Below are 14,195 nucleotides of genomic sequence, written 5' to 3' on the forward strand. Positions count from 1 at the left end.
ATTTCAAATTCAATATCCAACCTGAGGACTGAGGAGTTTCTAATACTTGAGTGGTTTATCCAACATTTATCGTGTCTGATGCACATTGTCAAATCCAAACAGCATCAGCAGAGACCCCGGGTAATATCGCAACAACAATTCGACACGTCAACACACTTAAATGAGGCAACAAATAATGTGTGGGACATGTTATTTCAAAAACTTTTATGTCATGTACTTTCTATAAGAATAAATATTGAATATATTTGATCTTAAATATATTTAACTTTTTATTTATATTTAACACAATAATGTTTTATTACTAATACTACTGATAAGTGTGGTTTGGAGAGCTGGATTTTAGGTGTGTAGTTAGTACTCCTTGTTGCTGCCTATTAAAAGTTTGTTGATCTCCAACCTGGCTCATATTTATGGTGAAAAAGATGGATTTAAATTAGTCTTTATCCAATTTTATGGCCGGATACAATCATAGTACAAGATTTTAGTATAGTAGTCAACTATTGATGAATAATAGAAATCCTCAAAGTCGGCTCCTCGGATATACTAGCTAGTGTTTTTTGTTTACATATAATAAGAAAAGAAAAACACTCCTATAAAAGAAAACTTTTAAAGCATTAAACAACAAAAACTCAGACTATACCATTCAAATTCTATAATTTTAATGGGAAATTCTTTTACTGAATTTGAGTTTGAATTTGAGTTTGAATTTTTTTTAACAAAATTGAGACGTTAATATTTATCTTAAATCTAATCAATTAATAATTTAAAATATTTAATTTTTATATTTAGAATATTAATTTTTTGATTATCACATTAATTTTTTTTATTTATATACTATTATTTTAAATATTTGAAATATATATTTGAAAATTTATAGGAATGTTTTAATTTACTATTTCTAATTTATGTTAATAATTGTTACAGTTCGAGGAAAATTATGTGTTTGAAAAAATTGACTATTTTAATTTTAAAAAATTGATTCTGATGACTCGGATATGGGGCGGGGATACCCCAACCCATTTGAGACGAATTTTAGATTCAGTTATTTATTTTCGTTTAGGTTCGAATTGGTGAACATGTATTTAACTGAGATTTAGGTTTGGATATAGGGATGGTAAGACTCGTCTCCTCCCTCAACATCATCATACCTATCAGCTAACAAGAACATAAATAGCCACAACATAAATAGCCACATTGGAACATCATGGAGCTGAACTAGATTGATTGAGCAAATTGTCCATTTCTCGACAAGGAAATTTGTACAATCATTATTCTTTTGAAGATAGGGATGAAAAGAGATATTCCAATTTATATTCATATATCCCTTAATGAGTTCTAACAAATTAGGTTATGGGGGAACTTCGAAAATCCATTGGGAACCAATTCAACCACATGCTTAGAGTCTAAGTAAGAAACAAGATTTCTGAAACTTGTTTCCCAACAAAGTTTTAAGCCTACCAACAAAGCCTAGATTTTTTGTGTGAAGAATACTTAACCATCATGAAGTTACATGTCCCTAATACATTCAAGGGGAGAATTCCAATACAGTTTTATTGTTGCTTGTCTTGTCGCTTTCGTTTCGTTTATTATTGTTTATTGAGTCTCCTTCATGATTACACATCTCTGAATCAAGTTTGAATTGATTTATTTTTAGCATGCATAATTTAAGTAGTTGTATTTGAGTTTGATCATAATGTTTTAAGTCAATTGCTTAAGTTAATAAAACAAGAACCATATTTTGTAATGCCCTAGACTACTTTCAGGATTATCGACTGATCCCACAAACCAACACTAGTCTTTTCAGCATGTTTTGTCCTCACTCACAGCTTTCTATGAAACTTTCCAGAAGGTCACCCATTCAAATACTACTCCAAGTCAAGCACGCTTTAACCGTAGAATTATTATTTGTTAGGCTGCTAAAAAGAAGATGCATCTTGTTGGTATAGGTATTACTAATCAATCCTTACAAGCCTTCCTTCAACCATGCAGTCCCTTCCCTACACAACCTAAGGATCCCTCTCGTACGATATTTCTAATGACGATGGTGCATCAGGGACAATTAAACGGTTGTTGTACATGCCAAAATTTACTGTAATAACTTGAACGACATTTCTAATTATTTCTTTTATACAAAAGCAAAGATAATCGTAGTACAATGGAAATGGTGGGGTTATGGTTGAGGCCGAATCCATGTATTTCTCCAGTTTAGGGATAGAATAAAATACGTACCCGCAGACATATGCAGATAAAATCTATCATGGATATGAGGCGGGTAGCTTAAATATCTGTTTGTTAATTGATATGGATGCAGGTTTAGTGATACACGTACCCGCAGATATACATATCCGTTAATAAATTATAAAAATTATTTAAATATCCTTAGCTTATTATACCTTGTCTTTTCATCTTTTAAATAAATTAGTCTTATATTTCTTTATGTATTTTATTTGGAAATTTTCTTTGAAGAAAACCTTTCACATTCCATACAAATTCTATTAGTTATTTCATATTTAAGTTTCTTCAATATTCCATACCTCACTTCAACAATTCCACCGTCTAACTAACAAGTGTCGTCCTTCCTCTGTCGAACCAGTGCCTCCTTTTCTACTCCTCTGTCATTTGTTATTCTACCATAACTCACAATAACAATATCTTTTATTTGTTTAGTTAAAATTGAAATGTATGGATATTATGTTTTGATCTTATTATGTTTTGGATCTTATTATGTTTTGGGGAAAAAAGAAGAAATTAATGTGATGAAATTTTATTGTTAATTTGAGAGCAAATTGTATAGATGTTATGTGATAATAACTTTTTGTGTCTTTTAATGAAGCTACATTTTTTTTCAAAAAATAATTTTAGAAAAAAAATATTATTTATGGATATATGTAAATATTCGCGGGTACCAAAAAACCAGCGGATTCCCGCACGGATATGGGACAAATAGGGATACCATATTTATCCAACGGAGTGGATACGTGTATCATAGTATCTGTCACCATGGATATCTATTTACATCACTACTTTAGTTCGAAAGATAAGAATTTTATTTTGGCAACCATCGCATTCTATGGTGTCATTGAGGAGTTTTTTAGATTGATTATGTTATATTCAAAGTTTCTTTATTTAAATGAAAGTGGGTTCCTAATAACAATGATGTACAAACTGATGAGTTAGGATTCACACGGGTTGAACTTGACAAGGTAACTTATAAGACCTAACCATTCACCATGGCTATTCAAGTAAAACAAGTTTTTAATGTGATATACCCTACAGACTTATCAAGGAGATGATTAATTGTTCTCAAAGGAAAACACATCCCTTATAGTGATGATGAAAGTTCTAATATTCCTTCCATTTCTTCTTATGCTACACAAGTGCCTACTTCTTATGAAGAAGTTGATCGAGATGATGTGCAAGTTATTCGTAACGATCATCAAAATGGCATATGAGAAAATTAACAAGTAAGTATTTTATATTCTTCATTCATAATTTATTGTATTTTACAATTTCTAGTGATGTTATTTTTTAAGAACTGTTATTATTTGAAATTATAGGCGTTTAAAGCTAAGACACCAAGAGACAGTACACCGAGACAACAAGATAATATTATTTGATGTAATGATGTGTATATTGTAAGTTATTTTGTACCATTTTTGTTTTTGATGTAATATACAATTTTTGGTTCCTAATGGAATTCTGCCATTGATGTAATACAATTTTTGGTCTAATTCAATTCACAAATAGGTGCATTGTTGTATCTGGTCTGATATCGAGGTTAAAAATTTGGGAATTCTGTAAGTTAGAAAAATATATATTAAAAAAATGATATCACAACGGTTTTTAATTCAAAAGTTGTTATAAGTAGAACACTATTCAGAATAATAAACTCCAAGAACTATGAATTATTTCACAACGGTTGTTTTCTTCATCCGTAGTTATAAGTAGCGCATTATGTAACTTATAACCATGGGCACACACCCGTTGTGGTAACCAACATACATACAATCACAAGCTACATAACAACGGATGTGCAACTATCATTATATGTGTTTCACAACCGTCATTATATGTGTTTTTCGTAGTAGTGTGAACTTCAGGAGTAACATGTTTCATCGGCATAAGACACTTTATAAATTTACCCTAATCACTAGTAAAAGAGTTAAACCAAGGCACCCGGGAGCAAAGGAAGATCAACCCCTGATCCCGGGCATCATCTTAAGAAGTACAGGCCACGTAAAAAATATCCCAAAAGATCTCCAAAGAAGGTTTCCAAGATTTTTTCTTGGCACAAAGTGGGAATACCTTCATGTTAGCCGAAGCTCCAAAATGAAGATGCGAGAGGGAGACTCTCAGACGATTCATCACAACCACCTGAAAATCAGAAAAGGGGAAACATATACCCAACCTGGTGAGGAGGCATTTGTATAGAGGAACCGAGCAACCTTAAAAAAGATGCATATCCTCTCCTTCAAGCCTACTAGAAAAATCAACCAATCCGAGGGGTTGTCAATCCTAATGTCAGCATTTGCTATAGCCTCGATAATGCTCAAGGTGGAAGAAGTCCAAGCCATTTCGGTGGCCACACAATGATATCTATCGACATTATCCAGATTAGTTGACCGAAGTCCCATTCGGGCTAGTTCATCAGCTTTAAAGTGATCGTCAAGACTGATCCAAGATATAACATTGGATATCTTTGATACTCCAAATTATTTGTGATCTCAACATCGATAGGCTTGTGATCGTTCCTCCTTCGATAAAACTAGACGAAGTTATCCAAAATGCAACATTGGACATCTCCGGTACTCTAAATTATTCGCGATCTCAACATCGATAGGCTCGTGATCATTCCTCCTTCGATAAAACTAGAAGAAGTTATCTGCATATTCCCTCCTTCACTGAACAACTTTTATTTCTGCCTCAGGCAAGACGGAAGGGGGAATTGGTCTTTCAATAAGATCCTTACCCCATCAATTTTCCCTAAAAGGAGAGTTCCTGAAGAGTCGCATAACAAAGCTCTCTCATAACAGGAGTTCCTTGACACTCCTTCTATTTCAAAATCCTCGACCAGAGAAGTGATATCTGATTCAAAATCCCTACTAGTAGAGGGAAGATAATGTGATTCAGGCTCCATCCTCCTTGAAGAGGAAGAAACACCACCCTCTAGATTACTCTCTATGTTAATAGGGTTATCGCTCATTGTAATGAAAATACGGTAAATGCTTGAATGAAAAGTTGAAGTGAAGAGAATGTACCTTGAAGTGTAAAGCCAACGACAATAAAACCAAAAAGAACGCCTAAAGTTAACACTTTGATGCTTTGAATGCATAACAACAATTACTCTAGGAAAAAATCTCTTAGAGAAGAGGGAAAAACTCAACGGAAACAAGGGAAACTCAATCTAAGAGATTGCAAAAACTTTCTCCATGTTTCCTCGATCCTTATATAGGGGAGGATGATCGAGCATATCAAATTGAAAGTAAGAGGACAATGTGAATCAACGGTCATATTTCATCTTAGAAACACAACCAAACTCAAGTGCACAGTAAGAAGCGTCACGTCACTCTCTACCTTTTCATGTCGAAGGAGTGAAAAATACTTAGAAGGGGGGATTGAATAAGAGTTGTATCTTTTTGGCAGTTAAAAATAATGAACACAATTATTTTTATCCTGGTTTGTTTGAACTCAAACTACCTCCAGTCCACCCTCACAGGTGATTTACCTCCACTGAGGATTTAATCCACTAATAAAAAATGATTACAATGGTTCTCCACTTAGATCAACCTCTAAGTCTTCTTGAGTCTACAGATCACAACTTGATCACTCAAGGAATTTTGGTTTACAAAGATATAATTAAATACAAGAGATTAATGTTGCTTCTAATAAAGCTGTAATCACCAAGTGATTTTTCTCTTAAGCTTAAGTTCTAAATCTCACTAAGTATACAAAAGTACCTGAGCTTGAAGATGAAGATTACTTCTTTGTTCTTGAGCTTTTAGCGTGAGAAAGGTTCAGAGTCAGATGATGAGTATATGAAAAATGAACGTAGGCTTTCTAACATTTTTCCTTGCTGACTTCTTCCTTTTATAGGCGTGAGAATATGACCGTTGAACAGTTCTGCATTTAATGCTTTGCGTGTACAGTACAATGCTGCATTTAATGTTTCACATTTTTGTCAACTACATCGAGCCTTACATTAACTGCTACTTATGACTTTGCCTTTTGTAGCCATACTTCCAACGTTCCTTTTGTCAGACACACAGACTAGACTTTCTAGCTTTTCATCATTTGCTTTTGTAATGGATTCAGACTTTGCAAGTATCTTTGAATATCAGAGTTTCCAGCGTTTGGTGCATTGTTAGAACTTCAGCGCTTCAGCTTTTGGAAGTTCTTTAAAGCGTGATACCTTTAGAGCTTCAGAACTTGCTTCTGCTTGTCAAGATCTGATGTGGCCATCCAGAACATCTGAGTTAGAGCATCTGAAAGCTAATGTAGCGCATACTCTTTTGTACTTTTCCTGAAATGGAAAACACAATTTATTAGAGTACCACATTGTCTTATACAAAATTCATTCCTAATGTTATCATCAAAACTAGAAAATATGATCAGAACATTTCATGTTCTAACACATGTCACATGTCAAAAGAAAAAAAGTTAAACGTTTCAATGATGGGACCATATTTAATGCTCCTATTCCCTATTACGCTTTTTCAAAATTAAAACAGTGCATAACAATCGACGCCTGGACAACCATTCCTGAAGGCCGACCACTACTGCTAAAAGACTCCCCCCATAGTGCCCGAGGAGTCTTGAGGGCAACTGTTCCATGCCGACGAAAGATCCAATAAGATATGACCCACTTATTTTTCTCGCTCCATTAGGCCCGATGTATAAATACTTTCACAAGAATTTTCAAGTACACAATCTCTAATCTTCACTCTCACTACGATTATTAATGCTAGTTCAAGATCACTTCTTCGATTCAAGAGACACCACAATCGCTATCTCTGATCCAAAGTTTCGCATCACTAAATCACTTAAAATGCTTTGCTCCACTGTAGTTTCTGCAATCCTCTCTATTTTTGGTTCTACAATAAAATATAACTCTCATACTTTTTTAAGCTCCAACAATTTTAATGATTCTCTTTCAAAAATATAATTATTAAATTTAGAGCCTTCTGTTATAGTTTCAAAAATATATCACCCATTTTCTATCAATGAACCTTCCGTAGGTATATCTACGGAAAGAACCTAGATATTTTGTTTCTGTAGGTGTACCTACGGAAAAAAACCCAAAGTTTTCAAATTTAGAGCCTTCCGTAGATACATTTACGAAACTTTCACTGTATGTTTTTTTTAGTAGAACAAAATAAAATTAACAGTGCAGAATTTATAAACACCTAAACACAAACTTAACCTTCCATTAGAATTTATAATTGACAAAAAATGATTATATTGCAATGTTAAAGAGTGCATATATTATACTTTTAAAGTACAAAACACATCAAAAGAATTGTCGCCGTCTAAATCAATTGTTGGTTCCAATTTTGACTTTTCCTTATTCGATTCCTTTTCAACATTGTTCAATCTTTCAAATTTGTGCATCCTATCAACAAAAAGATCTGGTCACGTCTCGACATCTTCGATATGATGAAGCGCCTATTCTGGTGACGTAGGAAGTACGGAGCATCCCGGTTTCAAGTAAACTTGCACAAAATGATTCGATTTTGCAAGCCATCCAATATACATGATGCGGTCATTTGGATTTATAGGTGGTACAGTGTGGAGCGGAAAAACCCGTATCGCGTCAAGTCAATGCACACCCTATCATATATGCATGCAATAAAATGTTCCATTTCCGGGAATCTCATCCATTTTGACACTGGTGCGTAAGCGTCCAACAAAGGAACAATAGCTTCGTGCACCTTTTCAGATTTAACTTCCTCTCCATATAACCGCGTGTACGAGTCTTTATGCGTCTTCAACTCTTGGATAAATTGATGAGATACAAGCGTATGACTATCCTCTCCATTACCAATCAACGCCGAGATGGCCCTGTAACCGCAATTCCTGTCTTCCGTAACATTGACGATCCGCTCGATGTATTTGTGCATAAAAACCGACATTTGTTTGATGAATGGAATTTTTGGTAGAATAAGCATCTCTTCGATGAATTCAATTTTCGGTGGAATAGGTGTCAGAGGCGGTTTGCTTATGCGAGCTATTTTGTTTGAACTTTTTTGAGATTTTTGAGATTTAGGAGTCGGTGAGTCGGGAAAAAGTTTATAGACGTGTTCACAATAACAAGGAGCCAGTGTAGTCGAGTTGTCATTTGGTGTAGGCTTCACCTTCTTCGGAGAATCCTTTGTCTTAACCGATTGAGAAGGCGGTTTCATGTCGGTTGTTTCGGGATATTCAATCTTCCGCAATTATTCTTTGATGTGGAGTTTCATGTTGTTATCGGCCTTCAAAAACCTCTCTTGTATCGCTTCCAATTCGGAAGTAATAGAGATATTCAATTTTCTCCTTCGATGCAGCCATCATCATCAAAACTAAGTCTTTTCCAATGAGGGCTAACTTCGTTCATTCTTATTGGCTCGTCTAGTTTCATCTTCTTAGCAATAACACAAATACATGGGAGACCATATGCTTTAGAAATAGTGAAATACCTTTGCCACCTCATTCATCAACGTGGTATCGCGGTCTGTAACAATTGCCTCCGGCATCTCGACTTGTTCCTTCAAAAGTGACTGACACACCTATAATGCCCATGTTAAATTATCCTCTTTTTCACACTAAAAAAAAGCAAAACCAACCGCGTATGTCTTCTCGATGGATGTAACACCGACCATCTCAAATAACGGAAGTCTATACTTGTTGGTCCTGTAGGTAGAATCGAGAATGAGCATTGTCGAAAACGTGTTGAATAACTTTATCGAATCCGGACGAGTCCAAAAAATATCTCGAACCGTAACTCCATCGTCACAAGTTCTGTACCGTGACACGTATTTGTTATCATCCAACAATTTCAACAGTTGTTGCATCTCACTTCTATCTCCCTTAATCACCTTATTATTGTGGTACCAGATGTCAGGTTCCTTCCGTTTCAATGTGACAAGTATATTTTTTGGTTGGACAAGATTCAAGGACATGTCACTAATACATGTCTTCTCTTCCGGTTTGAGCCGACATACACTAGGACGACCTTGTAATTTTGAGCACAAATCATGGTTATGCAAATCATAAATAACACTAAATCTCCACTTCTTGCTAGTCAACATATAACAACAGATTTTAAATGGACACTCATATTTTCTACTACCCGTTTCGTCCCTTTTAAACTTCATTAGAGGAGAATGGTATTTCTCGCTTTTTTCGCACAACATTGTTACGAAAGCGTTTCTTCTTGTCGTACCATTATTCGATCTTCCTATTACCACACTAAAACCAAGGTTAATTGCAATCCTACGAATCCATGTGAGCATGCTTTCACGATCATCAAACTCTTTCTTGTTATTAAAGCCACCGCCGACATCTACCGCCTTTACGACTACCCCTTCAACATTCAGAGAAACATCGACTAAAGGAACTAATTCTCTTGAGATATTATCAGGATGCGCCATACCTATTTGTAAACAATAACACAAAATCACAAGACTGCTGAAAAAATAGCACAAACATGTTCCGTAGATACACTTCTGGAACGTGTTCATCTTTAACTCGTTCCGTAGATGTACCAACGAAAGCAACATTACATTTTTCAACAAAAAATTGATTGATAATGTGAGCAATGCAACAGATAAAGATGAATGTTTACCTGAAATTCTGTCTTCTCTTGCTCCCTTTGATATGTTGCACCAAAAAGTTGGAGTTTTAGAGTGAAAAATGATATTGATGATGTAGGGTTTTTAGGTTGTGGAGGTGAGTGTTGAAGAAGAAAACCAACAATAGGGGAGTGATCATGCTAGTTCAAACTATATCAGATGTACCTACGGAAAATTCTCTAAACTGAATTAATTTGAAGTTTTCTCAACATTCACTGGTTTAAAATGCTTTCGTAGATGCACCTCTTAAAAAAACTAAATTTTGTTAAAAAAAAATATTTTTAGATATGCATCTACGGAAGCAAGAAACATAAATGGAATTTCGACATGTACTCTAGAATTTCAAAAGGTACATTGAGATTTTCTCATTTTTAATCATAAATATGTTTTATCTACTTAATCTAAATGCAAGGTTGTCATGATGACAACCTTTGCAACAAACCTAAACCTAAAAATGATGTGTCATTCTAATATATAACACCAATGCTGACGTGTCAATCTCTTAAAATTTCTAATATTAATTAGTCATTTGTATTATAATATTTTGAAATACATAATTAAATTAGTTTTTAATCTTATAGTATTATAACTCAACAATTAAATATACAAATACTTATAGACATCTTTATATAACCTTAGCTAGAAAAAGTATCCTTATAAAAAATAATTTTCTTATTTAGCAAAAAGTATCCTTTTAAAAAATAATTTTCTTATTTAGCATCACAAATACTACATATATCACTTAAAATAATCTCATTTGTATAAATATTTAATATTAGAGAAAAAATAAAAATAGTAATAATTTTTAATATGAATAAAAAATTACAATGCATCTTATCCTATTTATATATAATATTTATATATAAAAATTTAAGATAATTTTTAATTTTAACCCATTATGATTTCATAATTAAATATAATATTTTATACAATTCAATATGTAAATAAAAACAATTCCTACGAAAAAACAGATGATACAATTTATTTACGCCGCATTAATTCTCTTCCCATCAATATTTGTAATTGATATTCTCGTAGTTATAATTACTACAATTATAACTCTCCAATTATTATGAGTACCTCCACATCCATTTTCTTTCCATCATTATTTGTAACTATTCTTAATATATTTATAACTCTCCGATACAAATCAGTAACGATGCATTTTGAAGGTTTTCTCCATCCTATTCTAATGACCGTTTATGTTTGGAACAAAATCAGTTACAAATTTTTTAATTATATTATTTTTATAATTATTACAAAAATTAATGTTAAGAAAGTGAAGAGTTTTATGAAACTGTCCATCATAATATCATTTTATTATTTTGAAACCGATAAATTTGTCCATATTTTTTTCTTAAATAGATAAACTCTTCTCACTTTCTTTCTCACACGTATATTTTGGAATTTGATGAATAATCTGAAAAAGCATGGAATGAATGAGTGAAATTTTCTATCGGTTCAAAAAGAGAATTGAGTTTTATATCTTTATCTAATCCAAAAGCTTTTGGAAGATTCCATCTTTTTTATGTCCATATTTTTTCGAATAAATTTAATTTTTATTTTTATCATATTTAAATTTACTTCATCAGTATTATTTTAATCATATTCAAATTCATTTAATGCTCATATTCTTATTGTGTAATATAATTTATAATTTTTATTTTGCAGGTGTTGCAATTTAAAAGAGGGTATAATCGGCACAAACACTTACAAATAACAATCTTAAAACGAATTTTCTTATTTAGCATCACTAATACTACATATATCACTTAAAATAATCTCATTTGTATAAATATTTAATATTAGAGAAAAAATAAAAATAGTAATAATTTTTAATATAAATAAAAAATTACAATGCATCTTATCCTATTTATATATAATATTTATATATAAAAATTTAAGATAATTTTTAATTTTAACCCATTATGATTTCATAATTAAATATAATATTTTATACAATTCAATATGTAAATAAAAACAATTCCTACGAAAAAACAGATGATATAATTTATTTACGCCGCATTAATTCTCTTCCCATCAATATTTGTAATTGATATTCCCGTAGTTATAATTACTACAATTATAACTCTCCAATTATTATGAGTACCTCCACATTCATTTTCTTTCCATCATTATTTGTAACTATTCTTAATATATTTATAACTCTCCGATACAAATCAGTAACGATGCATTTTGAAGGTTTTCTCCATCCTATTCTAATGACCGTTTATGTTTGGAACAAAATCAGTTACAAATTTTTTAATTATATTATTTTTATAATTATTACAAAAATTAATGTTAAGAAAGTGAAGAGTTTTATGAAACTGTCCATCATAATATCATTTTATTATTTTGAAACCAATAAATTTGTTCATATTTTTTTCTTAAGTAGATAAACTCTTCTCACTTTCTTTCTCACACGTATATTTTGGAATTTGATGAATAATCTGAAAAAGCATGGAATGAATGAGTGATATTTTCTATCGGTTCAAAAAGAGAATTGAGTTTTATATCTTTATCTAATCCAAAAGCTTTTGGAAGATTCCATCTTTTTTATGTCCATATTTTTTCGAATAAATTTAATTTCTTATTTTGATCATATTTAAATTTACTTCATCAATATTATTTTGATCATATTCAAATTCATTTCATGCTCATATTCATATTGTATAATATAATTTATAATTTTTATTTTGCAGGTGTTGCAATTTAAAAGAGGGTATAATCGGCACAAGCTCTTACAAATAACAATCTTAAAACGAATATTGAAATATATATCTCTTGCAATTATATGGAAAATATCTAAATTCTAAAAATTGCAATACATATGCTAATGGTAAAATATTTTTATTTTTTGTATGATTTTTATTTATTTTTTGTTTAATTTTCTTCCTCTTTTTTCACAATTCTAGAATGGAACTACTGCTTTCTTTTGGATATAAATTCTAATTATTATTTTAATCATATTTTTTAGTCATATTTATTTTATGAGTTTTATAAAATTAAATATTAGAATTTTTAATTTGACTATTGACCTTTAAAATTATTAAAAGAAAAAAAGAATAATTATAGAGCACTATTGTTCTATATATTTAGGTGTATTATATAATATTTTATTTTAAGAAAAGAGTCTTATAATATATTTTAACCATTAACCTGATATTTTAACAAAAAGTTATTTATTCAATTTTTTTAATTATTAATTAATTTATTTTATAAACTAAAATATTATAATTTTTAAATTAATTATGATAAATTTAATGACAACGGATCATTACGCCATTATAAAACTGTTGAATTAAACCATCGTTACTTCAAAATTAATAATAATAAAAATATATTTTAAAATATTTTATAGTAATAATAATAAAAAGGATATCAGTGAATGAATGAAATTAATAAATAATTTAAAATCAATGAAAAATATAAAAAAAAAATTAATAGTTAAAAGGATTGTGAATTCTTACAAAATTAAAATAAATACAATATCAAAAGTTAACAATTTAAAAATGTCATTGATTAAATAAATATATAAATACAACTAATAAATTTTTCAACTTGTATAATAAATAGCAATTAGTTTATTATAATTGTTAATTAATTAGTTAATGTGAAAAAACAAATATGTGTTTGAGAAATAACTAAAAGTAACAAAATAACATATATTCAAACAAATTGTCACATGGCTTAATTATAAGCGGGGTACAAAGAATTTTATGGCAGACTAGGTAGTAGTAAAGGAATTTTTTTAAAGTTAATATTTATATTTAGAGGTAAGATCCATTTCTCAAAAAAATTACATAATTTAAATTAAAATTTTATAAAAAGATTTATTTAATATTTCTAAAATTTAACTAGACTATATTAATCTATTTGTTAATACTTCTTTAAATAAATTTTTTTTTTAATTTTTAAACTGTGTCTGAACAATCATGTTTGATTTTTTTTTTTTTTTTTTAAATATTAAACTATTTTTTATTTTAAAAGAATTCTAATTTCAAAATATTAAAAAAGTGAAATGTGTTCCTAAATGTAATGGAATCCAGAGATTTTAAAACTATATTTTATATCTTTACCACTAAATCAATACTATAATTAATAATTTATTAAAATGCGACATTTATTTTAAAGTAGAGAAGTTAATTTCTATTAAATCAAAGAATTCAATTTCGCCACATTGACACTTTGTTTCCGTTAGTTATTACTAATTGTTTTTAATCAATATTTTGGATGGAATCGAGCGGAATTGAATAAAATAAAATGATATTCTATTGTTTGGATTACATTCAATTCCATCACTTACCATCGTTTTTCTTACCTTTTGATTTGAGCGAAATGAACAACTTACCTTATTTCGTCCTAAAA

At 30.6% G+C, this 14,195-nt stretch overlaps 2 protein-coding genes across 2 annotated transcripts; both read right to left on the reverse strand.

Moving 5' to 3' along the window:
- Window positions 1-7,769: 7,769 nt before the first annotated feature.
- Window positions 7,770-8,399, reverse strand: LOC131629756 (uncharacterized). The gene has a single exon (XM_058900531.1). The coding sequence runs from the start codon at window positions 8,397-8,399 to the stop codon at window positions 7,770-7,772; it is 630 nt and encodes a 209-aa protein (XP_058756514.1).
- A 119-nt stretch (window positions 8,400-8,518) lies between these two features.
- On the reverse strand, window positions 8,519-9,626 carry LOC131629757 (protein FAR1-RELATED SEQUENCE 5-like). The gene is made up of 3 exons (XM_058900532.1): window positions 8,820-9,626; window positions 8,673-8,762; window positions 8,519-8,614 (listed from the first exon to the last, which is right to left on the reverse strand). The coding sequence occupies exons 1-3, from the start codon at window positions 9,624-9,626 to the stop codon at window positions 8,519-8,521; spliced, it is 993 nt and encodes a 330-aa protein (XP_058756515.1).
- Window positions 9,627-14,195: the final 4,569 nt, after the last annotated feature.

This window comes from Vicia villosa, unplaced genomic scaffold (assembly GCF_029867415.1).
Source record: "Vicia villosa cultivar HV-30 ecotype Madison, WI unplaced genomic scaffold, Vvil1.0 ctg.000605F_1_1, whole genome shotgun sequence".
Lineage (NCBI taxonomy): Eukaryota > Viridiplantae > Streptophyta > Magnoliopsida > Fabales > Fabaceae > Vicia > Vicia villosa.